General features: G+C 36.9%; 1 protein-coding gene across 3 annotated transcripts; it reads right to left on the bottom strand.

The window, feature by feature from the left end:
* Positions 1-678: 678 nt before the first annotated feature.
* On the bottom strand, positions 679-26,638 carry PRPS2 (phosphoribosyl pyrophosphate synthetase 2). 3 transcript variants are annotated; one of them, XM_082768298.1, is made up of 8 exons: positions 26,480-26,638; positions 15,207-15,390; positions 12,477-12,497; positions 8,944-9,042; positions 7,733-7,857; positions 5,093-5,266; positions 1,931-2,090; positions 679-972 (listed from the first exon to the last, which is right to left on the bottom strand). In XM_082768298.1, exons 1-8 carry the CDS (start codon positions 26,599-26,601, stop codon positions 880-882), a joined length of 978 nt encoding a protein of 325 aa, XP_082624424.1. In that variant the 5' UTR covers positions 26,602-26,638; the 3' UTR covers positions 679-879. The 3 variants fall into 3 exon arrangements, with proteins under 3 accessions (XP_082624424.1, XP_082624426.1, XP_082624425.1); XM_082768300.1 differs by having other exon boundaries at positions 15,207-15,420; positions 26,480-26,608; XM_082768299.1 differs by lacking the exon at positions 12,477-12,497.
* Positions 26,639-27,301: the final 663 nt, after the last annotated feature.

The following is a 27,301-nucleotide window of genomic DNA, read 5'->3' as shown; positions in this document are numbered from 1 at the left end:
CAAGTAAATGCAGGTGGAAACCAACTTTTATGAATAAGCGTGCTTAAATTTGCTGTTTGGACTATGTATAATGAAGCTTTATAATATTAACAGGAAAACTGCTATGAAATGACTCATACAACTACTGAAAAAAATGGAATTCTGAACAAACTGATCATGGTTAAAGATTGGTCCCTATTATTGAACCGCATGAAATGAATCATCCCAACAATATTGAAACATTAATCTTACAACTGAAGACTGTAACTGCACAAAATTCACATTAACCAAATGATTGAGACTGAGAGCTTTGCATAAGAAAACAGAAGCCAAATATATTTTTCATAAAATGACCATGAGGTGCTTGAAACAGTTAATACTATGATATGTCAACAGTTCCCTAAAATTAACATGACTTTCAAACTCTGTTAGGGCCTACGAAATAATATTCATGGTAGTTAAACATAACAGAACAAAAACCAACAGCTATTTAACTGAAAGATGAATAGATGCAAGATACCAAACTCTGCACCACTTAACACAGAAAATCTTATATGCACAGATTTCATTGAGACCTATGAATGGACATTCAGTAGTTCTGTAAAGAAAAACAGATCTGAAGCAGCATCTTAAAAAGTATCAATAAGCACATAAAAGAGAGCTTACGAAACACAGAAGATGGACAAACTCTCAAGAAGATTCATTAAAAGTTTCTGCAAGATCGAGATTTATTGTCCATTTACAAAGAATAAATGATAATTACAAAACAAATGTCATAATTAAACATAAAAGCTCTGGAATTTTACAAATATAGTCATCTCTTGTGGTTGAAATGCGTTGTTAAAAACAATAGTGCTAGTTGACAGGACCTCTGCAAAGGTGCAGCGTAAATTCCTGCAGTTACAAGGGGACATGGCTGAACAGGTAAGATACAGATTCACCATTGTGTGTTCTTCGAATTGCCTCAGCCAGGATCATGGAAATGTCAATAAACTGAAAGAAAAAAAAAATCAAGGAGGTAATTTTTAAAGGATTCCAACGAAAACAAACTATGCAGTTTAGAAACACACAACCTGTATGCAAACATTCAATTTACTATTCTGCTCTTACCTGCTCTAGGAAGTAAAATAACATCAAAGCATTAGGTAATTAACCTGTGTATGAGAATAGGACTAATATAAAGAACATACTCAAAAATTAAGTAAGAAAACACTGATTTCTGCACAGGCATACTGATGAAGATCTGGAAACAGGCCATGAAAATAAACTGTTTTAGCCATCAGATGGCAGTGTCCACCTCACACACATACAGTTTAATGAAAGTATATCTTTTGAATGTTTGCCTAGTTTCAATAAGTACAAAATATATTGAATAATAAAAAAAAAAAAACTTTAAAATTTAACGTTAAAAAAACATTATTTTATACTTTCCTCTTCTCTGCACTAAGGAAAAAGACATGACTTTACAGAACAATCTCACATAGAAGTTGCTGAGATAAACCAGCTTTGCTTTTTCAGTTTGCTTTTGAAAGCAAATATATATATGTTATTGTTATCTTGGGATTTTTCATTAGTGTATTTTCAAACAAAATGAAGAAGCCTAAAATTTCTATGGCATCCACAATAACCTAGAGTTCCTATATGCAAATACTGATTGATTAATAATGATAAAAAAGACAGTTTTTTACATTTGCTACTCTTTCAGTCAAGAAACTCAATCTGTTGCAGTACCAAATATTTGTATACTCTATTATGCTATCTGAATCCCCTTAAAATGGCTCTTCAGCATGATTTAGCAGATGTTCTGCAAATGATAAAGCTACACAATGTATCTGAGAATATGGTTTTCATCGCAAGGCACAAATTCTAGCATCAGAGAATAGTAAATAGTAAATAAATAAATAAATAAATAAATCCAGATTTTAAACAAATCACAAAAACACCACAGTACCTGAATTTTGGGGCAGTGTTTCATTTTCTCTTCTTGGGGAATTGTATTAGTTACCACAACAGCCTCAAATGCTGCATTATTAATCCGAGAAATAGCAGGACCAGAAAAGATGCCATGAGTAAGAATAGCATATACTTTGGTGGCTCCAGCAGATACCAATCTGTAGAACAGAAAGTAATATTCTGTGATGCATGTTTAAATACATAGCTATAGATGATGAAAGGTACAAATCTCTATAAAATACATTTTATACACAAATTCCTTCTGAAAGGTACAGGAAGATACAGATAACTACAAAATAATTTAGAGAACTTAGAGTTTTTTCAGGTTGTATGACTTCTAAGTCTCACCAAAAATAACTGCTAAATAACTTAAATAAAGTTCTTATCAGTAGCAGTGATACTAAACAAAAATCTTACACTTTTGATCACATCAGCAGAAAAAATATGTTGAAAATTCTGTTGGTATATTCTACCTCAATCAGGCAGAAATGAAACAGGTTAGATAGCAGTATCCACAACTCTGTTGTGCCTCCATTATCATACACCTTTATTTTCAATTTTATTTTTTTTTTCAATTTCAATTTTTTTGCAATTCAAACAAATCTGTTCGGACAAAGCTATGGAGAACAAAAAATATTTAATGATTTAAAGCCTAGCTTACTGCAAGCTTGTGGGATGAAATGCTGCTGATTGCACAGTGAAACGATGCAGCACAGGAGAGAAAACCTGTACCAATGAAAGAACTAAAACAACTTGCGCATGAGTCAGAATCAAATTTAGCTTTGATTGGCCTCTTTGCCTCCAGATACTCAGCTATGCAAGACTACAAATGCAGCTAGAACAGATGGAGGACCTCAACAGTTGATATGTTATCAGATCATAGAATGAAAACAGTAAGATGGCAAAAAAAAAAAAAAAAAAAAAAAAAAAAGACAAGAAAAAAAAAGACAAGAAAACAGAAACATCATCTCATTTTGAACAATTCACCATTCACCAGCATAAAAGGATGCTGATCTCTTTGGGGATCAGCAGGGATGATGCACTAAAACAAGGTGAGTGTGTACTAAGAAGGCAACATAAGCAAGTTCAAGTTGATGTGCTATATCTGGAAATAAATTTCTTAGTTCATCTGCTGGATATGCAAGTTTGAGTAATCACAAAGCGCATCTCATCTAGACTTGTCAATAATGAAAAGCACTACTACTTCATGACAAGAACATGATATAAGGCCATATCACACAATCAAAAGCATCCTTCTAGTGAACAGTGCAGATACATTGGAGGTTTCTCATAGTTTTACAATTTCCTCTATAAAAATCTATTATAGGTAAATAAGGAAGTCCTACTTCTATAACAAAATAAATAAAGGCCTCTTTTTTGCTAAGGCTCGACTGTCAAGAATTATTGGCTAGGCAATTCATGATTTTGATCTGTGAAGTGGGCAGCCTACAAGCATGCTTTTAGGTCTGATGAACATTAGTGTGAGGATAGCAAACAACTGTACAACATCTCTTTGCAAAATTCCATCAAATTTTCATCAAAGTGAAAAAGAAACAGAATACTACATGAATGCCTTCCAAGAATTTTTGACATCCTGATCACCTAGAAGCAAACAGCAAGCCTGCAACTGAAGACTGCAATCTTGTGGGAAGATCTTCACTTCAAACTGCTAACAGCAACATCTAGCTCAGTTAAGCTTCACCCTATTACATAACATGAAAGACACAGTTAGGAAGTACCACATGGACCTATCCTGGATGTAAGACTATTCTTTACATTCACAGTGCCTGTAAGTATATTGTATATTGGACAGGAATTTAAAGTCAAAATGCTCTTAACTGGGACCCTTATAAATGCTTTATAAAGGATTACATCCAAGGGTGGCAACACTACAGTAAATGTTCAGCAGCAACAATTTAAAACATTCCCATGTTTTGTTTCTCAGCAGCTCCTTCCCTCTTCCAATATGCACTGTATATAATTATGTGGGGGTGGGCTTTGCTATAAACCAAATCAAAATGCAAGATCATTGGATCAAAAATTAAAAATCTCAAACCTCCCAAACCAAAGCTGGCAGCATGTGTTGGCATATGAGCAGAAAGGCAGGAGTACTTCAGTCTAGTATTGCCCACCTGTTAATGCCTAATATTTGTTTTTAATGTTAATTTCAGTCCATTTTTCCAATTTTATCAAGAGAGATTTAAAATGTATGAGAGGAATTCTAGTTTTGAGTTGTAAAGTTACAACAACAGGAAAAAATAATAATTTCATGAGTAAGCAAATTTAAAAAAATAAGGTTACACACAGTACCAAAGTTAAGTGTAGACAATAATGCCAACTTCTGTAGGAAACAAACACACAAACAAACAAACAAAAACCAAAACAACAACAACAACAACTTACTAGTACCCTGGGATGTACCAGCATAAAGCCAGCCTGAAAATCTTAGCGTAATCCTTCCTACTTAGCATTGCTACAGACTGAGTTTAGTTATTAGGTCTATTTTCACATGATACATTTCAAGAATTGGACCCTTTTAAGAATTGAGAAGAGTCCTTAGGGCATCAGCAACAGAGCAGAGGTCTAGAAACCATGTGGAAAGACTGAAGAAACGGGAATAGTTTAATTATTTAGATGAATACAATCTTCAACTACCTTCTAGACAAAAGATGAAAAAAAACTATTCTCATCTCCCATGATGAAAAGGATAAGCAGCTTTATATTGAAGATGTACATTGAAGATTAATATTAAACCTGCACTGAGCACTGGAAGAAAATACTTCCTAATACCAAAGCTAGTAAAGCTAGTAAAGGCTCCATGATAAGTTTTTAAGTAAAGAATGATTTTCTGACATTTCTGTCTCGGTAGTGAAAAAAAATAAATAATAATAGATAGCCCAAGTCCCTGGCTGAAGGGATATATGACATTTCCTTTATTCTGTCCTTTTTTCTAAATCCAGATTATATACTTCTGTAAATCTTATCTCAATTCCATGTTCTAAGGAAGGCCACAGCTTGTTCACAGGATGGTAAGTCAAGAATCAGTGACCTCACTCCACAGAGCTCAGGTGGAGTTATAGGTATGCAACATCTCTGTTCATCTGCTGTTCTGCAGGTTACAGCACAATGAAGCATCAGGCCAGTTCACCGTAATACTTACTTATCTGCTGCATGACATATTGTGCCACACGTGTCAGCCATATCATCAACAAGAATTGCTACTCTGTCTTTCACATCACCAACCAAGACCATTCTGTCCACTTCATTTGCCTTCTTTCTTTCCTTGTGAATGAGAGCAAATTCCACATTCAGCCTGTCAGCAATTGAAGTAACCCTAGGTGACAGGAAGAAATACAAAACATTTAGAAAACTATTTTGAAAGAAAGAAAAGCTAAATACATAAGGATGGCTCTGTAAACATAGTTTGCAAGTTCCCTTGCTTTTAAGTTAATGTGGCACAAACTCTAAATAACGAGACAAGTTAGAAACGACCTTAATTCATTGTTAATAAGTACAACCAGAGCATCTTAAACTATACACCAGAAAACTATTTTCTAAATTGGCTTTGGTTATCTGGCATTAAACATCTGTCTTTGAAATTTCAGCTATTCGCAAGTTTTTATTAAGCTCCTACAATACATATCCTAAGGTGGCCCTAATTCTAAGCACTTCAGCGGTCTAACTGAAAATACCATTCCTGGAATGTGAAACAAAACCAACAGAAAAACAAAGTTAATAGTGATTAATAATTTTTAGCAGTACTCGACTAGTAATCAAGTAGTTTACTTCATCAGCAATTCTCTTAGCAATACATTGGCTTAACAAAGACCTTTCAAAATTGTTCAGGGTGACCTCTGGTGGCCAAATGTCCTATAACAAACAATTTGTTCCAGACCTCTGCCTGTTTTCTTCAGATTTTTTAATATACCAGAACTGGTAGGTATAACAACACAGAAAAAAATAAATAAAATAAAAAATAAAGAAATAAAAACAAACCAAAAAACAAAACAAAACAAAAAAACAAAACAAAACAACAACAAAAAAAAAACAGGAATACACAATACTATGTTTTACTATGCTGGCACAGCCTTGTAGTCCATCTCTTGTAGACTATTTTTAGAATGCAACATTTAATAGAAAATAGAGCTTTGTTTCTTTACCACTTAAATATGAATAAATTGTTGAAAAGCAGTAACAAACAACTGAATGATAAACAAAAAGCCACATGGTTTGGCATTTTTTTTGTGAACAACACAGTAATTTCATAGCACATCTCACTGTCTCAGAGGCTCTGAGATATCAATAGAATTTGCATGACCTACTGCAGTCAAAAAAAAATTAATAAACTGGAAAAACTGCAAGTAAATAGTGAGAAATAAAAAAGAAAGATGCTTTAAAGGAATGCACGAACATATTTCTTTAATACTTCCAGATTTAAATTTTAAGACAAACTTTCTTCACATTCTGATCAGTTTTCATTAACTCAAGCATTATTTTGAAGGCCTGCATGTTTTGAATAGAAAAGCCAAACCATCACCTTTACCTTTTACTAAAAGAAGTGAAGGAGAATCTGAATTTATTGAGTGCAACATCTTCCCCTACTTCAGCAGGGACTTAAGTTGGTTGCATTACAACAGAAAGATATCGAAAGTAAACTCTTCATCACCAACTCGAAAATATACAAATATTTTCTAGGGGGAAAAAACGCTGTCTTCAAAGACTGTATTTTGTTATAAATAAAAATACACTTTTTTATACATATGTATTATATTTTTGTGACAACAACAATATTCAGATGGCAACAGAGAAATTTAATTGACTGAGTCATCTGCATGTTAGAATGTTTTCTATAGTTTAAATTCTTCACATCTTTAACTTGAGTAATCCAAAGAGGAATATCTCCCCAGTTCTACTCAGTCTTATTTCCCTATTAATTGTTAGAACACGAACATTCACAACAGATTGAAGGACTTCGAGCAAAATCATACCATGGTATTCTTTCTGTTTTCTCTAAATTATTTTCCAAGCACTGAAATGACTTTGGGCTTACAGGATTCTTATTTGTCTTTGTTCCCATTCAGCTTCTAGCAGCAGCATGACCAATACCTTGAAAATAAGCATTTTGCTTCAACAGCATATTTTACCACCTTACAGGTGGCATGCTTTTGAACTTTTGCATTAGTTTTTACTCAACAGATAACAGATAAAAGTCTTGCTAGAAGATAGCCTTATAAGCTGTAAATGAAGAAATGCTCTGATGAACTAATTTTTCTATTTTCATCTTTTGCTACCCAAAACAAAAGTTTTTTTTGTTTGTTTGTTTGTTTTTTACAATATTCACAGTATGTAACTTGGGGTCAGTAGGTTTACAGCCTGAATGCAATAATTTAAAGAAAAAAGTGACTTAATGTGTCTTAAGCAAACTCTTACCTAAATGCCAGCAGCTACAGTGGGGATAGGCCATGTGCTTAACAGAGAAGGGAAACTTAGGCAATTCCAGAATGAAGCAGGAATAGGCGCAGCAACTGGACTAAAGAAGCAAGCAGCAGAAAAACTCTCTTCCCTCCCACAGAGGCACTCAGCTAATGAGGCTGAGTCCAGGGAGAGAGAAAAAGATTTTCTGTAGAGCACAGAAAGCTCCTGGATGTTTTCAAGCACGCACATCATTCTGTTTTTACAATGCAGCTGAATTCACCAATGATGTACTCTGTATATTGCACAGGTCACACAGCAAAAAAGATGACAAGACCATTAATCACAAACTATGTGGAATGCTAATAATATTAGTCTTGTATAGTACCTTTTTGCACCACCTGCATCAGGGGAAACTATGATACAGTTTTTCCACTCCAAAATGTTTTCTTTAATCCACTGCAGCACCGCAGGTTCTGCGTACAAGTTATCTACTGGAATGTCAAAGAAACCCTATTTCAAAAGAGAAAAACAATTCCATGAATACACATTTATACCCTGCCTGGGATGAAGATACACAGAAAGAATCAAGCTTTTGTCTTTCATGTATGGTAGGGCTTTAGTTAGTATTTTACACTGGCCTAATTCTGCCCTCTGCAATTTCTTTCAAGAGCAGCAAAATGAAGAACAATTTCTCTTTAATTATTGTAAATTTGAAATGTAGACCACCTTTAGGCACCTATATAAATTCATGCATGTGAAAAGCTCTCAAAAAATTCAGTGAGGAATATTTAACTTCCATAAATTTCAACTGCTTGACATGAAGAGTAGTATTTCAATATGTGGAAGATTCAAGTTAGCAGTAATTGAGCAGCAGACAAAAAGGAACTGTTCTTTTTGTGCAGCTTTTAACATCAAATCCCTGTTGGACCATAAATGCAACTGGTTTTTATTTGCATGACAGCCATCTAACCTAATTGAAGTTCTGATTAAACAGAATGCCAGAAGGGGGGAAAAAAGGGTATCTTGAAAAGTTTTATGTGTTAGAATGACAAACAATACCTGCTCTGCAACTAAGACAACAGAACTGTGATTTGCAGCTTCAGCAGTAAAGTCAGCTAGAGGCTGGAAGCCCATATCTCCACTTCTCTTAAGTGAATATTGTCCTCAGCACTGTATCAACAAAACTCTATATAGGGCACTACAATAATAAGATCAGTGCAAGAGTAAGAGAGCTTCTCCCAGAACAGTACATTGTATATTCTGGGAGCTCTTATACTAGACTTGGAAAGTTCCACTGAAGAGATTGACGTATGGGCATTCATTCTGCCTGCAAAATCACTCCATAAGATCTGGTCTCTTTCAAAAGGCAGGTTTAATTAGAAACAGAGATCATCAAAATGATCATCAAAGTTTTGAGATGATCAAAACTTCTTCTGAACCCTGAGAACTGCATTTCTGAACAAAGCAAAAACAATGAGAAAAAACAAAACAAAACCAAAAAAAAAAAAAAAAACCACAAAAAACCTGAAGTAATATTAGCCTTTCTTCTTAATTCAGTAGAGCCCCCAGACACAGTTGGAAAGAACTTATAGTTACCTGGATCTGAGAAGCATGCAGGTCCATAGTGATGATGTGGTCAGCCCCTGCAACTGACAGCATGTTGGCAACAAGTTTTGCAGAGATTGGAGCACGACTCTGAGAAATAAAGAACAATTTTTTAAAAGATACAGGAAATCAGATAATTAGCAACTTTATTTTCCTTTAGCATAGTTAGAATCTAGTTAAGAAGAGCTCCAAACCCAGCCAAACTAGCTTGTCAGTAGCTAATCTAGCCACTAGGGCTTTGAAAAAACAGAAAAAATTTTAGGAGCTCTAAATCAGTTTGCACAGCCTGCTTTATAATGCCTTATATTAATTTGACCAACAAACAGATAAAATTGAGGATATAGTTTTCCAGCTCCTCTATTTTAAACTTTGACTAGTTTTGCCATAGCACAGAAACAGGCAGACAATCTCCAATTCTCTAAGACACTATCCATATGTCAACATCCAACTCTTAGGCAACTATTGTGTTCAAAAATACATATATATTTTTAGATAACCAAATATGAACAATGAAAGCGCAGGGAACACAACTTTTGAAAATAAAACAAAACAAAAAAACTGCTTTACAACAAAGTTAAGATCAATGATTTCTTCATGATACAGTAAATTCTGTAACAGACCCACGTAGGCAGAAGCAGAAGGCCCCAGTCTATTTATTTATTCTTTTTTTTGCTAATTTGGGCCTAATTATTGGATGCAATTAGGAATCTAAAACTACCAAAAGGGGTAGGGTAATGAAGGAAAAAAGGCAGGTGGGGGGAGAGTGGTTGGAAAGAACAAAAAAAAAATCTAATCACTAAAGTTAATGCTAATGTTAAGAGCTTAAGTTGACAAGCATGAAGAACAAACAGTAACAAAGAAAATATGGAAAATCATGGCTGGAAGATACCTTTTTTTTTTTTTTTTTTTTGTCAACTCCAAAGTTCTTTCAGACTTTTTAGCTCTGAAAAAAGCTATATTGACATAAAGAACTCTGTCAGGAATGGAAATATTAAGCAAAACCTCTTGTTTTCTTTGTACCAATCTTTAAACATGGGTAGTAACTAGCACTAACTTTGTTAGAATGAAAACAGAAATGTAATTCAGAGGTGTCACCTATGAGGCTGTTTTTTTGCTGGCAAGGTATTCTCTCCTGCTACATATCTTTAACAAAGAAATCAGCCTCATTTAGCCTCAAGGAGCTAGTGTTTTCCTCAAAACTTCTCTTAATTTAGGTGGAAACTCAGCACTTGCCTATTTTAACCTGTGGATTAACAATATACTTCCAGAACAGAAACCAAGACACTACATTATTTCTTATGACTTGGGTAAGATTGCCATCACCATTACTAAAATACTTCATTTAGAAAACCACTTTACTCTATTGTGTTGTACAAAAACATTGTCCCCGCTTAGTCTAAGATACGGTGAGGATACGTATAGCAGATAGTACTTTCCTCAATCCCTGCAATTAAGATGCATAGAGCTTCCGTAAGAGTTTGCAATCACTAGAGCTTTAGTGATGATGACTTTCCACTTAATGAGGACTATGCTTCTCCTCATTGAAGTTCAGTTCTGTAAGGATTCTGTTAGGACCACATTAGCCAAAACTTTTTTGTTATTTTTACCATTACCAGCAAAGTTTTGGTTCATGCCATTCAAGTTCCTGATCACTTCAGTTCAAATTTACATTTCTAAGCTGGGCTTCACAATATTCTCAAATCTCCAGAAACATCTATTACAACAAAGGTTTAGTTTCTAACTTTTTTGACTCTACCACGTTATCTTATCAGCTCCTAGTTTGGTGCTACAGCAGAGCTGGACTAACAGACAATGTTGAAAATAGAAGTTTGCTCCCTTGCTTGTCCCATGCCTTCCTCAATTCCCTCATGCCTCTCACTGGTGTTTGTCTGAACCCATGGCAGACAGATGAGGAAGCTAAAATTAAAGAGAGGGGGAGAGAAGTTTTCTAGCCAGGACCACTCCTTCTGGTAGAAAAGAGTAACCAGTGCAGCCTAGCAGTTCGAGACAAATTACATTCTTCCCAGAACATGATTTGCCATTTCCATGCCAACTAGCATACTGAATTTCTCTTGTTTTGTCCATTTCTGTTCAATAAGAATACCAGTTAGCTTCTCTCATGTATCAATACCACGAGTATCATCATCACAAAACAACAATAAAAATTCCTGCACCAAGTACTAATGTATACGTTACCAGTTGGTACTTCTTTCAGCTGCTGGCCTTGCAGGCTGACTTCCCAGAAGGAAGAACTTGAAGGTTTTACCACTAGAAAACTTGTTTTAGTAGGCATGCACATCACAGATTGCCTACATGTTGGTGGACAAAAGAGTCTTGGAGGGAAAGATAGCCAGACACCAATACCTGTTTCTCAAGAATGGGCTAACAGGAGATTAAGGCAAATGAAATTTGCGGCTGACAGTTTCCTCTACATAAAATTGTGCATTAAAAGAAAAAGCACACATCTCATGACACGTTCAGAAGGATTTAAGGTTTGATTTCTTACCAAGAAAATATAAAAAGTTTTGTGCTACAATATGATACAGATTGATGCTTATTTTAAAAACCAAAATGAGTGTGCTCATGAGAACTTCAGATAACCTGGCCTCATTATTCAGAAACTTGGATGACAAAGGTAGATGAGAACTGAACATCTTCTTTATATCTTGGAGAGTTTGTGATGCTTGCTTCAGATGGGAGAGGTAAGAACACAAAAAAGATTCACTATATTCATTGTTCCATTCTTTGATACAGTTTGAGGTTAGTTTCAGAATTATTAGTGTGAAACACAACATTAAATTATGTACAGAAAATAAATTGTAAAAAAAATCACTGAGTTTTTAGTTCCTAAGCAAATTCCCCGCTCACTTATAGCAACAGTTATATGAATGATTTCTTCCTTTATGATGTGTTACAAAGTTATTTGCAATTTTGCAAATTACCAGGGACAGAGGAGGAATCCACAAAGCTAATAAAAACAACCTCACAAGAATAACTAGGCAGAGGAAAGTAAAAGGAGTCCATTAAGATTAATGTTCTATTGCCTTTAAGCATCTTATTACATTGTCTTGCTCAAAATGCATCACATGCATACTAAACAAAAACAAACAAACAAACAAAACCAAAACAAAACAAAATCCAAGAAATCCCCAAGATTTATAACTGGAACTTTCACTTCCAAGAAAGCCAGTTGTGAAGTGTATGGATACTGCATATTCACTAATTTATTACCTAAATTTGTCATTTTTAAAATGAGATAGGCTTTGAAGCTTCAGAAGTCGACAGCCATTAACTTAAATGTCCAGACAGATTTTAACTAGAAGCTAGGAGTTTTCTGTTAGCAAATTATTCTAGAACGTTACTGTCATGGCCCAGGCGAAACACAACTGAAATTGAGAAGTGAAACTGAAAATGTTCCCAGTTATATATAATGTAACCCAGTAAGTTTCACCCTTTAAGGCCATGTTAATGGAAATGCATAGCGTTAGATTTAAAAAAAAAAAAAAAAAAAAAAAGATACCTACCCAACGCTCCACGGCCCCCTTCTACAAATCAAAAAAACAAAGTTATGTGAGCTGTAGAACACCAAACTCACCTATACTTCTAACATCTCAAAGGCATCTCTGCAGCATCCTATATAGATGTATCTTGTCCGTGGCTTTGAAGGTTAACATAATTAGAGGATGCCTAAATGCAACCATAGCCTAAACACAGATACACCTGAGCTAATTTTAAATTATCTAGCTTGTGTATCAGAAGTGTTCTAGTTTATGGCAATACTTGTTCATGTTTAAATCAATTTATCAATGTTTCTGTGATTCTGGGCAAGTTTTTTTTCCTTTTCTCCACCTCCCCCCTTCACTGTCACCCCCCCCCCCCTTTTTTTTAAACCTCTGTTTCTTTGTCTGTATATGAAAGAAAACTTGCACAGATCTCTACATAACCAAAGCTATCAGCAAAAATTCCAGCAAGGCAATCTCATTTAAAGCTAGTCCAGGTTTTACGCTAAAATTTCCAAAGTAGATTACACAGGCCTTGCTCAGAATACGGTGTTTTACCACAGGGGCCCTTTCTTTACTTAAATTAAAAAAGAATAAATTAAGGATATTTTCAGTGTTCTCAGTGATCATAACTGAAACAGATGCATGAAGAACACAGTGGTATTTCAAACAGCAAGGACTCATTCTATTTAGTCCTTTATGGATTAAAGTCAACAACTTAAATCACAAGTCAGCATCCAGATAGTGAAGATTATAAGGCTTCATCAAGCAAGCTACAGCAATATCTTGGGTCAGAGAGAAGAAAATCTGCCTATAACCATAGTAAGAAAATGACTGACACCAGTGAACCAACACTTCAGGCAGCACACAAACCTTGTGCACTCAACATGGGTCAAAGACCAAGTGATGTGATGCAATCCACCAGTGAGAGGAAGGATCACCCGGTCAATAAGCTGCCCAATGTCGACAGCTGTATTATAGCTTACTGTGCAACACGGAGGTTAACTACCAAGGTTAATTTCCAAAGATGACAAACATTTTCTCAATTGCAAAACAGAGGTTTAAAAAAAAGAGCGGAAAGAAAGAAAATTGCAGGAGAACTTGCTAATGCCCAAAAAACTGTCTGGAATAATGCTCAAAACCTCTATTAGTGTTCTACTTTCCTGTTCTACATATCTTGAAATGGCATTTCAAAAAGACATGTTCCTAAGCAGTATACTGAGCCACTACATTGTACAGTTTAAGTGTCTCTTGAAAGCCTGCCACATGGATTTTGGATACTCCAACAAGGAATTACCTAGATGCATGGAAAACCTGGGACATGCTCATCCTTTTCCCACACCAAAAATTTGAATGATGGTCCAGAAGAACCATCCAATATGAACTTGGAAAGAAAAACATACCAAGATGCTTTCCTTCCCTTTCAACCAAGTCTTTTTTATTTCCCTTCCTAGCTCTTTTGATTAAAAAATAAATAAAATCAGCTCTCCTAGTCAAGTGAGAGCATTAATAAGTACAGAAACACAGCAAAATGAAGTTTCAAAAGATGTATATGAAGAACAGGGAGATACTATCTAACTTCCAAATTCAGTTTTTGGAAGCACAACATTAGTATGGAGCCTACAGGTAAAGAACAAATTAAAAAAGGTCTTTTGTTAAAGAAAGTAATTTTCTTTCATTTTATTTTGTTCTTAAAAATTTGTGTTTCCATCACAGGCTGAGAATTACGTATTTTGCAAAATATACAATCAATATTTATTTTCTGCATTGTTTGTCAGTCCTGTTACATTTTATATAGATGAATGAAAATAACACCACAAAGATTTCAAGATTTTGCTCAACACCCAAAGTGAAAAGGAAGGAGCAGACCATTTATAGGAAGTATCAGAGAGGAAATTTTCCAGAAGGCAAGCATTGCAATCCAATTTTAAAAGCTAAATTCACATTTATTCTTGTTAGTTCCTTTCAAGTTAGTTTTGATGAAAATAGCATTTATGTAACATTAGGTTTTCTTGTGTATATAGTGGAAAGAAACAAAGAAATACTTTAAAAAATATCAAAAATATCACTAGTCAGACTTTGTCACTGTCTTATCAGCTTTTGTTGAACTGGTATATTATTCATCAGTTACTGCATACCAAATTCAGGGACAGACACTAAAATCAGAAAAGTGTTTTGGGATTTCTATACAATTTTTGGTCTGCATCATTTAACATTCCAAGTTATTCCACATAAATAAAAAGTTTATATATTTATTTATTTAGATTTGCTTTACAGCATAAAATAGTGTTTTCACTCATCACTCTTACAAATTGCAGATCTAATCAGTTCCTTTTATTTGGCTACACACAGGGTAAAACCCACCTGCACAATGGTTACAGCACTTCAAATTTAGGATTTAATTCTATGCAATTGCACTAATTAAGATATTTAGAAGGGCATACCCTTTTCATATACAGAGAATAAAAAGGATAGAAAAAGCAGGAAAAAACAGTCCCATAAGGTGAGGTTTTCTAACTAAATACTCTGCAAAATACCACACACAAAGGATGTACCTAAATTTTCGAACTGAAAACAAATCAATTAAAGCATAAGCAAAAAGTCATGTATTGTCTTAATTCATTCACTTGCAGATGATAAAATATTAAATTATATCATAAAAAATAGGGGGAAACAAATCTTACAAATCTCTTCAAAAAGTTCTGAGAGAAAAATCTGAGAAAAGACTTCAGAAAGTACACAGTTCTTACCTACCTTGTCTTTCTTATCTTGCCTGGCATATGGAAAACATGGAATTACTGCAGTCACTCTGGAGGATGATGCAATCTTGCAAGCATTGATCATGATGAGCAGTTCCATTAAGTTGTCATTTATTTCTCCACAGCCACTCTGGATAATATACACATCTTCTCCTCTCACGCTTTCACCAATCTCTACACTGAAAGAGCAGGAGATGGCCACTTAATCACTAGAATTACAGGAAGAACATTATTAAAGAACAAACAAAACATTTTTGTTTTAACAAAAAAAATCATAGATTTATAAAAAAATAAATGGGTAAATAGAGTTTTGGACAACTGTGCCCTTGATACAAAGGCTATTTCAATACAAGCCACTGTAAAATTTGCTTCAGCCTACATAGAGCCTTTGTAAGGTCTACACAAACCAACATGTAATTATGGCTGTAGCACAGATGCAGCACACATTGTTATTAAGTTTAGTATTGCTTTTTTGATTGGTTTAGTTTGTAGATTGTGTCCTTGTGTGTAGATTGTGTCCATCTCCTAAGGAGATGGTCATTTAAAGAATAAACTACATAAGTACAGAAAGAGAACCAACTTTGTAGTATTTTTATTAAATACTACCTGCATCAAAATACTTCTATTAAAAGTGCCATTATTTTCTATGATAATTAAGGCATTAATATATTCAAGAAAATATTGCATTTTAGAAGGCAAAGGTATCACCACCACTTCCCCTCCCCCCCAAAAAAAACACAACACAACAAAACCAAACAGAATTTTGGTTAAAATTTGCACCATGATATCTAAGTAATGTAATTAAAAGATAAAATAAGAAAATCTTAGAAAAAAAAGATAAGAGGCCTGTTCATCAACAGCTCCCCATGACTCAGAATTTGTCATGTTGTGCCAGTTGCTCTATTTGTTCTAATTGAGCTTACGTACTTACGATGGCATCTAAGTTATTTTATTCTTCCACAGATTTCAAGGCAAATTTTGGCACTGATCACTGTTCATACCACAGAAATCTGCTGTTGAGCCATTCTCAGTTTTCACAACTGCCACTCAAAAACTTACTCCGAAAAGCAGCAAACTAACCTTCTTTTTTCTTCTTTTTTTCTTTTTCTTTTTTTTTTTTTTTTTCTGGATCCCTGGATCCATGCAAAATATACAGAAAATATATAAAAGCAAGCTTCCTACATAAGGCAATCAGACCTTTCGAACCCATACTGTATTAAATTAATCTAAATTATTAAAGGCTAAAGTATCTTGGACCCATATTTAAAAGGTTGCCTCATTACCCAAGACACAAATAAGCAAAAAAATCTAACTAGAAACCATCCAAATGGCTCAGACGTGGGTAAAATAGTTTTTGATGGGTCCTTCAACAGTGAGGCTTGTTCTAGTCAAGCATAGTCCAAACAGCTTTAGTTTATCAGCTTCCACAGTGCTGTGCAAGACTGATTAGCTTTTTGTAGCTGCAGAACACAGAAAGGAATTTACTGCTTAAAAACTTCTTAATGACATGCAAACATTTGATTTATTACCATCATGATAGTTGAGTGCTGTCTGACTAGTTACATTCTGAAAACTGCCACAAAATACCTGTCAGAGAAAGAATGCTTGTCCCTTTGAAGGTGTGCAAACTAGAACAAAATCAAATTACAGAGAACAGAATGCGCTGATTTAACAAGCAGCCATTATTTTGTTTCTCCCTCATTGAGCAATGTGCAGTTCCATGCTGAGTACTGAAGGACTGAATCTTGTGGAAGATATATATGTGATCATGCAATTAAAGAAAATATTGTAAACCAGATGCACAAGGCAATAGACAAGCAACCTTCCTTCACACCAGTGTGACCTGAGTGCTTCATTTTGCAACCTTATTAACTCTAAATTTAATTTCTGGCCCATCACTTCCTCCTGGCTACTTGAGCCTGCCCTATTATTCATGCCCATACATGAGCCTGCCCTTTTGGTTGCATTCTGACTCCTCCTTGTATTAGTAGCAGCTCTCTCCTTGTTTAATCCATTTCCCCCTCCAGTTGTTTCCTTGTCTCTCATCCTTATATTTAGTCTCAGCCTCATTACTCTAACACATCTCTTTCACCTCCCTGTTTTTCCATGATCAGATGAATTCTCCCCCTCTTCTACTCAGTTTTTATTCAAATCAATGTACTTCCCTTTTTGCATTACCTATATACTATCAGAAAGACCACCAAAATCACAGAAGAGAGAATGAGTGTCTCCATGTTTTCAGCTCCCCTCTTCCACTCCCAGAACAAGTTACAGAAAGATTCTTTCTTCATTTTTCTCCTTAATTAAGTAAGTTTTTGAGTGGTTCAGTAAGTTCCTGCAGGTTTTTAACCACCAGCAGGATTTCTTATTGCCAAATAAGAAATAGATAGATTTCTTATTGCCAAATTAAAACAAAGTATCTAGTTAACACTAGGACCTCTGGGGGGACAGAGGCAGTCAGAGACAGTGTCATCTTCAGATAGCTCATTAGTAATCGAGCAAATCTTTTTGAGTCTTTCATCAGGGTGGAGAGACACAATTTTGTGGTTATACAACTGTTAATTTCCTATCCAATTATTAGTCAAAGCAATAGGGCTATTCAGAGAAAAGGGTTTAAAAATAAGTCTGTCAAACTCTAAATATTTTTCAAGCTTGTTTTTTGGTCAACTCCAAGTAAAGCATCAACCCATTAGGTTACATATGCAGCCGTACTCACCACTGTTGATTCATGGTTATTATCACAAGGACTCTGAAAAATTATAATCAACACTTACAGAATCACAGAATCACAGAATTTTCTAGGTTGGAAGAGACCTCAAGGTCATCGAGTCCAACCTCTGACCTAACGCTAACAGTCCCCACTAAACTTGACTCGGCCTTGCACAAAACCACTTAATGACAACTGCTGTCATACCAAACCTTTGGAATAAGTCCAGAGACGACCACCAGAATATGCAAAAAGCTCTATGGCAGCTCTTTCAGCCCAAGACTGTGAAGTTACACGTCTGTACTTGACATTATCACAGGAATCATTACAAAGGAGAAGAAAGTAGAAAGAGACAAAAAAAGTACTGCCAATTTTCACCAGAGAATGTTATTGCAGTGACAAAGTAGGGTAATGGAAGATTTTAGTACTTGTCAAAAAAAAAAAAAAAGTGATTTTATAGACACATTATGTAGTAGGAACAAAATTTGCTGAATGACCAAAAAAATAGGATTTTAATGTTCATCATATACACAAAGAACACTGAATTATAACACTCTGGATTGTTTTGCTCCTTTAAAACAGTCATTTCTAAGCACCCCACTAAGAAATAACAAGTTTCAGAAGGTCTGGGAATATACTTTGAGATAAATACAGATCTGGTTGATAGAGCAGACCTGAAGTGGTTCTGCTTCCAGCACCATTAACCACTGTCTTTTCTATGCCCTTGGGCCAGCAATAACTTTTTCATCCTATAAACAACTTAGAAGATGAAACTGCTGCTACTTCCTCTCTTGGTGCATTTCAGATATTTTTGGTTATGCTTCTCAGGCCAGAATGGCTCACCTTTTCAGCACACAGAAACGTGAATATATATCCATGTAGAAATATATTTTCTCATGGACACAGTACGTATTTGCAAGCTAAAATAAATCAAATTTAAATTAATACTTGTGTAGCACTTGGAAGTAACTTAATTAAAGGGGTCAGAGAATAACATAACGTAATTATTGCACAAGTCTTCTCCCAATCAACTAGAGATGAATGCACCATAGATTAGTATCTCTCACTTTCTACCTTGTCAAAGTTGGATATTGTGTAGATTTATCCAACCAGACCAGATACACTGCTGCTTATCTGTACTTTAAAATTTTTAACACATTCGGATGCAAACAGGCAAACAATAAGATGCTATAGAGTACCAAATATCTGAAGTACTGCATCTCAAATATCTATTAAAAAACACTAAGCTAGCAGCAGGCAAACTACTTCATGCCAGTTATCATATTAACATCACTACTAAATTCCATTTAGGCTATCTATACCATGACCTAGTTAACAGTCAATAAACTTGGGGCTGTTGTTTAAACAGTTTTCGACAGTGAGGACAGAGGAAGGACACAAGAACAAGCTATTGCCTCAAGATTACAAGCTTTGTTTGTTTTATGCAATTAAATCAAATTCAGCTATTTGGTAACAATCAGTTTAAATAAACTTCTCATTCAAGAAGAGTCAACAGAACCTGTACATTAAAAGCCCTGAAAACACCTAATTGCATTTTACAGAAAAAATTATACAAATTAATAGCCCACAAAATTAATTAACTTTTTGACCCAGTTGCTTGGAATCCACAAGCACAAGCTGCTAGCCAGAGAGGATGCATGTAAGACAGGACGTAACGGAAAACGAGTTTGAGTGTTGATATCTGCTTTCACCTTGCACAGACTGATTCCAAGTCCAATTTACTAAGTAGAAACTTAGACTAACTACCGTAAGTTAAGGATAAACCTCAAGAACCACTTATATTACAAACACATTTAAATGTCTGAAACATTCACAAAGCAAAATTCAAAACTGGGGTAAGAGCAGGCTGAGCCCCTTACGATACTAAATTTGTCGTACACTCCCAACAGAACTAATAGCAATAAGAATTTTAAATTTCTTTATCTTAACTTAGAAAAAAGCTGCAGCGAAGCATGGAAATAAGCATGCAAAGTCATACTAAAATGGCAAATAATTCAAGTCGATGGCTAGGATCCAGTTCAAGTCATGCAAATGAAGAGTGCCATGTACCTTACAAAAAATTATAACAGATAAAATTCTAGTAATAGTTATAGGACGTAATATTTGTCAAGGACTTTAAGTGCTGATAAAGTAGCTCTGTACTTTAAGCATCTTTAATACCCATAGAAGCCGCCAAAATTTGAGGTCTAGAGTCCTCATACAGAGTGCAAAAAGAATCAATAACTCAGAAGCAATCCAAAAAATGCACATGCTGAATTTGCAAATCATCAAAAAGCAGCCAATGGAAAGTACTAAGCAGAGGGGAGTGTTTGAACTCTTACCTTTGGGAACAAATTTGCAGAGTAAAGTCTTTAACGTAAGACCTCCAACTTACTGGGCAAATATTTTAACTGCCATGATGTTATATAAAAAAGCAGGTACTGGGATTAAATAAATAAATAAATAAATAAAATTCCTCCACCTAACCCTCTGCTCCTGAAGGGATATGAAAGCTGCTTGATCTGTTACTAGGATCAGCTGAATTTAGCAGGGTATGCTATAGGGCACAGCCAAGAGAAGAACTTGAATCCTTTAGGTGCTAAGAACAACTACAGGACTGAAGAGCTCCACTGGGGTTAGCTCAGTTGGGCCGGTTTTGGTACAAGCTGCAGTGAGATTTTCCTCCCCCATAGCATACCAGACAAGATCATATGGAAAATCCTAAATGCTGAAATCCCCTTTGAAATTAGCATTTAAAAATCAAGTTATTTAATCTGAAGATAATTTGAAATTCCACCTGGGGCAGGGGATGGGGATTCCCAGCCTCTCCTCATTTTTGCAGTTTTACCGCTCACTCCCACCCCCTGTGCTGCACACAATAATTTAAAAACCAGAACTCCATAGGAAACAAACAAAAAAATCTGTGGCATTTTTATTACAAGTTTACTTGTATCCTAGATCTCCTGGAACCCATGTTCTCTCCTCAAGTCTAGGCTTTCTCACTTTGACAGCTCTAAAACCAGTCCCCAGCCAGATTTTCATTTTCAACTGCTCCTTTCCTAATGGTAGGCATGGGCAAGGCAATTTATTTATTTATTTTGAATTTCATGTGTTTTGCATCTATAAGAAGAACAGAGTATACAGCAAGGTCAATAAAGTGGAAGCCTTAAACCAGAAGCTCTGAAGCAGTTTTAGGCCTTATGTGATTTGGCACTATTAGCAATACAATCAATGGCCATATTCAGTGTATCTTGAGTTCCATACATAAACACAGAACGTTTCTGGAAACATTTCTTATCCTTTTCATTCATGTTAGTAAAAGCAACTTCTCCAGGCTCACCGTGTTTACTATGGTGAGGGAACCAGCCAGCTCAGCCACCCCAGGCTGAGCATGACAACCCCAGTTGTGAACCACTTGCTAAGTGTTTGGGCCATATGAAGAGAGAATTCACATCCCACAATGTCCCAAACCCTACCAACTTCAGCTGATTTAAGAGCAGTTTATCACCTGAGTTTGCTTACACCATGATTAGGGGTAATAACCTTTGTCAGTGAGGGTCATGCAGCTTGTGGCCTCTGCAGCAGCAGAAGCCAAAGGAACAAGGGTACAGGAAAAGTACCAAGGTCAAGTCTTAGATGAGACAACTGCAGAAGAGTTGAAGGACACCAAAGGGTTGGTGGACAACAAAGGTTAGAGGAAAACACTGCAGTCCAGCGTTGAAAATAGACCTCAGTCATTTGAATTGGGCATCTTTGATATGTAGCACTGGTATAAAAGTTTCTAGATTTGCTTTTTTTTTTTTTTTTAATCAATTACTTTATAGAACACACTGTTTTCATCATACTATTTTGTATAAAATAAAGGTTCATTCATCTCTATAAAAATTCACTGAAGAAGCATCAGCTATTTTCTCCTAACTTCCAAGATCAAAACTGCTATCTCTGACTAAAGTTTATTTACTTGCAAACAAATGGCCCAAATATCAACAACAGTTTTATTTTTTTATTTTATTTTGACCTGCCTTACAGCAGGCAATGTCTCTGTGCAGCCAACATTTTCCTTTGTAAAATCTGAACTGTATACACTTAAGCAGATGATTCAAAAACATCCCAGATGGCAGCCAAAAGAAGCTGCAGATAGCCAGCCTCCAAATTCACTCGTGCCAGGCAGGACTTCAATTGCCCCCTCCAGAACCTGTCAAAAAGACTTACAGGACTCACTTCAGTCAGTAAGTCTGACTAAAAGAAGTCAGGAAGCTCATGGGAACAGGTGGAAACAGTAACTTCTTTCCTGGGAGATATAAGTGTGAGAAAATGTCATCTCTGAATCCAGTTTCTCCATTTTGAAAATAACAAGCATTTGAAATACAGAATTAAAATAGTCTTTAGAAGAGCAAACATACCACATACTGTAACAAAATATATTTATTTTAGAAGTGATGTACATGCACTGATAATTTTTCCTCATCAGTTGATTCACTAAAAATACCTGCACGGTGAGTTAATTATGTATCAATTATCATCAAGTGCCATCTCAGCATATTTAGAGAGAGCCTCGTGAAAAAAAAATATCAGTGTGGGTGTGCATGCATGTATGTGTGCTTCTATTACACATCCGTCAAACACCATGTCACACTGCTGAAGCTGCAGCAGCCATGCCTGGTTAAGGACTTTCATTCCTGTCCTCGTCCTCCAGCCTTCCAAACAGTGCTGACAACAGTTGGTTGTGTGGACCTGAAGATAAATTGACCGAGCCCCCACTGCAGCCCTAACACTTTACTGGTGAAGTGAGGAAAGGTGGTGTCACCCAAGTTCCTACCAAGACATTGTGGCCAGCACATGTACTTTACACACAGACTTTGAATACTAAACAGAGTTATCTTCCAGGACCAGATGTTTAGGAGCTGTCTTCCTGCTTTAGTTAAGGTTCGCTGCTTTGGTGGTCAGCTGAAGGAAAACATTCACTGGTGGCACCGTTGTGTGCGCGAGCAGCCCTGGTGCCAGCTACTGGAGTCAGGCTGGCAGTGTGGGCCTGCAGGCTGTAGTACCAGCCACCAGATCAAGTGGGTGAAGGTCCTGGTGTCAGTAGTTTGGGGAGACAGAACATAAAGAAAAATTTCTTCACTGAAAGGGCTGTGAAGTATTGCCCAGGATGATAGTTGAGTCACCATCCCTGGAGGTCTTCAAAACAAAACAAAACAAACAAACAAACAAACAAACAAAAAAAAACAAACACATGTAGATGTGGTGCTTAGTGACTTGGATTAATGGTGGGCCTGGCCGTGCCATGTTGAAGGAAGGTTGGACTAGATGATCTTAGAGGTCTTCTCCATACTGAATGATTCTATGATTCTATTTCCATATTGTTTAGATGGAAAAAAAAGAAAGAAATTGGGGGGGGAGGGGGGGGGAGGGGCAGGGGGAAGAAGTGGGGCGGGGCAATTTCAGCAGCAGTTTCCCCACTTCCTCTAACACAGACATGAGATTTCTCAGTTACAAACTTGCTAGAATGCTGAATGCCTAAATCACATGAGAACTGAGATATTGCCAGATACCCTAGCCTAATGACAAAGAGGAGTGTTTCCAATTTTAAGTTTTCTGGAATTAAGAACCTACATTTCATTTTCTTTTTAGTAGTGGTCCTGCTCCCTGGCTAACCTCAGGGTATAGTACAGTTCTTCAAGAAACCATTTGCGCCTGCTAAGGATTGGGATTGAAACCAAAAGCCCATTTGAATTGAAGTGTAAAGCAAATTATTTAATAACTTGTTCCTTCCACTCTATTCTGCAAGCCAAATAAATGCAATTTTCAACTAAAGGGCTTCCAGTTAGGCCATTTGACAAATATTTAAGCCCATGGCTGCACATGTTTGTCAATATACATGCAATTTACACTTACTTTTAAGAGACTGTAAAAAATAAGAGTACTGAGTTTTAAACAAAAGATGAATCTTCTCTGCAAGTTGCTAACTTAACAGATCTGACAAAGCAAGAGTTTGTTGACCCTCAGGCCCCAGCTTATCTATTTGCACAGGGATCTGTCCGAGCACCACTGGCAGGTTTAAGGTTCTCTGAGTATCTGAACTATTAGGTACAAGTATTCTGCAATACTGCAATGTATTTCATAATGTCAGTGAATTTATCCATAAATCTTGCAGAGCAACTTTTGCATGATTATTTTATATAGGAAGAAACATGTTTTTGCTTGTATACACAGGAAGAAATTTTGCTATAGAGACAGATTTTAAAAAGAACAGCCACATGGAAAAGATCACTGCAGCATAAATATCTTATCGACTTTAGCTATAGTTTACTTTTAAATATAGTGTTCAGGAATTCTCTCATTAGTGTTGCTGAATTTTTTAATAAGAACGTCAGTCTATAAAACTGGAAGGTTGATGTCCTGGACTAAGTTGCTAAGGATATTAAAAGATTACCCACTTAGAACTTACTATATAGTGGCTACAACTGTAGATGCTCAAGGGGAAACATCAGCTTCATTTCAGCTTGTGTGGATCTCAGAAGTATGAATCTCAGTATGAAGTCATACAAAAAATAAACACTTAAATCCTTAAGTGTGAAAGCATTTAAATTATTGAGAAAAAAAAAAATAAAAAAGGAGGGGGGGGCAAAACATGTCAGCCTAGCAATGTTGCAACAGAAGCAACCAAAACTAGATACTAGAGTAGATCCTTTCCTCACACCTATACCACACTACATCCCAACTTGCCTAAGAAAAAAAAACTGACATTACTAGATTAGCCAAACCACTGACAATCTGCAGCCACCACTATCTACTTACTTAATGGCAGGGGTCAATATTGCTCACCAAGAAAAGTAAGTGGAATGATAGACTAGAGATTATTCCATCCTGAAGTTGGGAATTTAATTAGCTGCATCAAACTAGATGTGCAGACTTCACAGGTAAATTTCTACCTTGTATGAGATCTAAATCCAAGACTCTCTGCTTAAAACACAGCAAACAGCAGAACTAGAGATAAGTGTCTCTGGAGAGCAAGCAAAAAAAAAAAAAAATAATTAAGGCACAAGTTAGCAAGAAAATCATGCAACCAAATACACATTAAGTTTTATCATGCAGAAAAGAGATCAAAGAGCAATAAAGTGATTATGGGGTTGGAAAGACTTGAGATTTAAGCCTTCATTTAATCAGGAATGAATAGAAGAGAGTAAGAGTGTGCAAACATTAGGTGGAATGAGCAGCAATGGCAGAGGGTTTAAAATGCTGTCTCTGCATGTAAATAGAACAAGAGCAATTAAATTGAGAATACAAAAGACGCAGACTGAACAGAAGAAAAAGCGTTGTGAGAGCAACTTCAGAATATAACATATTAATCTTCCAAAGAAAGCCATGAAAACATGCTTGTTTGGGAGATTCAGAACAAGAACAGAAAAGAAAAAAAAAAAAAATAAAAAAATACAATAATCTCAGAGACTAGACAGCTATTTACAGTTGGCAACCTATATTTCAGAATCAGGTAATAGCCTAGTCACAGAATCACAAGTTGGAAACGACCTCTGGGCTCACCTGCTCTAAGCCCTGCTCAAGCAGAGACACCTTGAGCAGGCTGCCCAGGTCCACGTCCAAGTGGCTTTTGGAGATCTCGAAGGAGACCCCACAGGCTCTCTGGGCAGCCTGTGACTGTGCTCCATCACCCACACAGCACAGAAGTGCTGCCTGGTGCTCAGAGGGAGCCTCCTGGGCTCTAGTTTGTGCCCAGTGCCTCTGGGCCTAGCACTGGGCACCACTGAGCAAAGCCTCCATCTGTCTTCTTTGCACCTTCCCTTCACGTATTCATAGACATGGATGAGACCCCCTGAGCCTTCTCTTCTCCAGGCTGAACAGCCCCAGTTCTCTCAGCCTCTCCTCATAGAAGAGGTGCTCCAGTCCCTCCATCATCCTTGCAGCTCTGTGTTGTACTCCCTCCAGCTATGCCCAAGCCTCTCCTGTAGCAGGGAGCCCAGAACTGGACACACTACTCCACGTGCAGCCTCACCAGAGCTGAGTAGAGGGGGAGGATCACGTCCCTTGACCTGCTGGTGATATTTTGTCTAACACAGCCAAGCATATTGTTTTGCCTTCCTATGGGGGCAAGGGCACATTGCAGGCTCATGTTCAACTTGGTGCCCACTGGGAACCTCTGGTGTACCCACCACTACCCCCTTTCTAGTATACACCTAGAAGGTTGTTTCAGCCTTACCACCTCCTGGCATAAACACACAGCTGTCACCTCAAACTAAAAACAAAACAAAACAAAGAAAAAAAAATAATTAAAAACAAATAGATCAGGTTGGTGGGTCAGAAAACCAAGATGACAAATCAGCACAGAGAGGCAACACCAGGAAGAAAAACAAATAAAAAAATAATAAATGGCAAACATTGAGGACGTCACACAGGACATTTTGCCTTTTTTTCCTACGTGGCCAGCTGGAAGCCTGACCTGCCCATGCTTTTGGAAGCAGCCAGGAGGCAACCCCACCAGGACCCAGGGACAGGGGTCTCCCCCTGGGGAGGAAGAACACCTCCCGCAACGCCACACGCACCTGGTTTCCTGGTTGCTGAACTTCTTGGTGACCACCTTGCCCAACTCCAGCCCCAGGCGGTCGGCCACCCGCTGGGACAGGTCGTGGTGGGAGCTGCCGCTGAACAGCACGATGTTGGGCATGGCTGGGGGGCGATGGGGGGCGAGAGAGAGCGCGGTGGCCCCGCTCGGGGGCAAATAAGCGGCGGCACCGGACCGCCCCCCCCTCCCGCAGCCGGGAGGGGACGGGGAGGGGCGAGGGGCGGCCGAGCGAACCGGGGTTTGTCTGGCTCGGGGCTTAGAAATCGGCGCTACCTGCGAGCTGCCGCCGGGGAACTGGAGGCAGAAAAGGGTTCTGCTGCAGTAGTTGTAGGTCGCAGGTAAAGGTAATTAAATTGCAGCGGATAAGTGGCTTAAGAAGCACGTCGGTTTTCCTGCCCGAAGCACAGCTTTGATTTGAGGAGCAGAATCCTGAACTCCAGAGCTTAATGAGGCTCTGTTGGTGGGATTATTCCTGGTCATATAAAGCCCACTGTTGCCTAGTTTGTTTCCACAGGCAGTTTTAGAGCTGGTCAAAAAGTCCCAACAAATTAATTTTTCAGCTGATTACTGGCTTTTCAACAGAATGCAGTTTCTGGAAAGTTGTTTTTTTTGTTGCTGTCGGTTTTTTGTTTTTGTTTTACCCTGGAAAGGAACTTTCTCCTTCAAAATAAATATATATATAAAGAAATAAGATCAATCCCAAAAGAAGAAACACAAGTATGTGTTCCAAAGAGAATGTTTTAACCAGCAGCTCAGTAATAAATAATATGAGGTAGGGAGCTATGAGTTAATAGTTTGGGCT

Source organism: Aythya marila (assembly GCF_965140915.1).
Source record: "Aythya marila genome assembly, chromosome: 1".
NCBI lineage: Eukaryota > Metazoa > Chordata > Aves > Anseriformes > Anatidae > Aythya > Aythya marila.
This window is presented reverse-complemented; position numbering and strand designations above follow the sequence as displayed.

Coding starts and splice junctions, on each gene's coding strand:
- PRPS2 (XM_082768298.1), bottom strand. CDS start 26,601: ATGCCCAACATCGTGCTGTTCAGCGGCAGCTCCCACCACGACCTGTCC. Junction 12,498..15,206: donor GGCAAGATAAGAAAGACAAG/GTAGGTAAGAAC, acceptor TTTGATTTGTAG/AAGGGGGCCGTGGAGCGTTG. Junction 9,043..12,476: donor AGGGGGCCGTGGAGCGTTGG/GTAGGTATCTTT, acceptor TTTATTTCTCAG/AGTCGTGCTCCAATCTCTGC.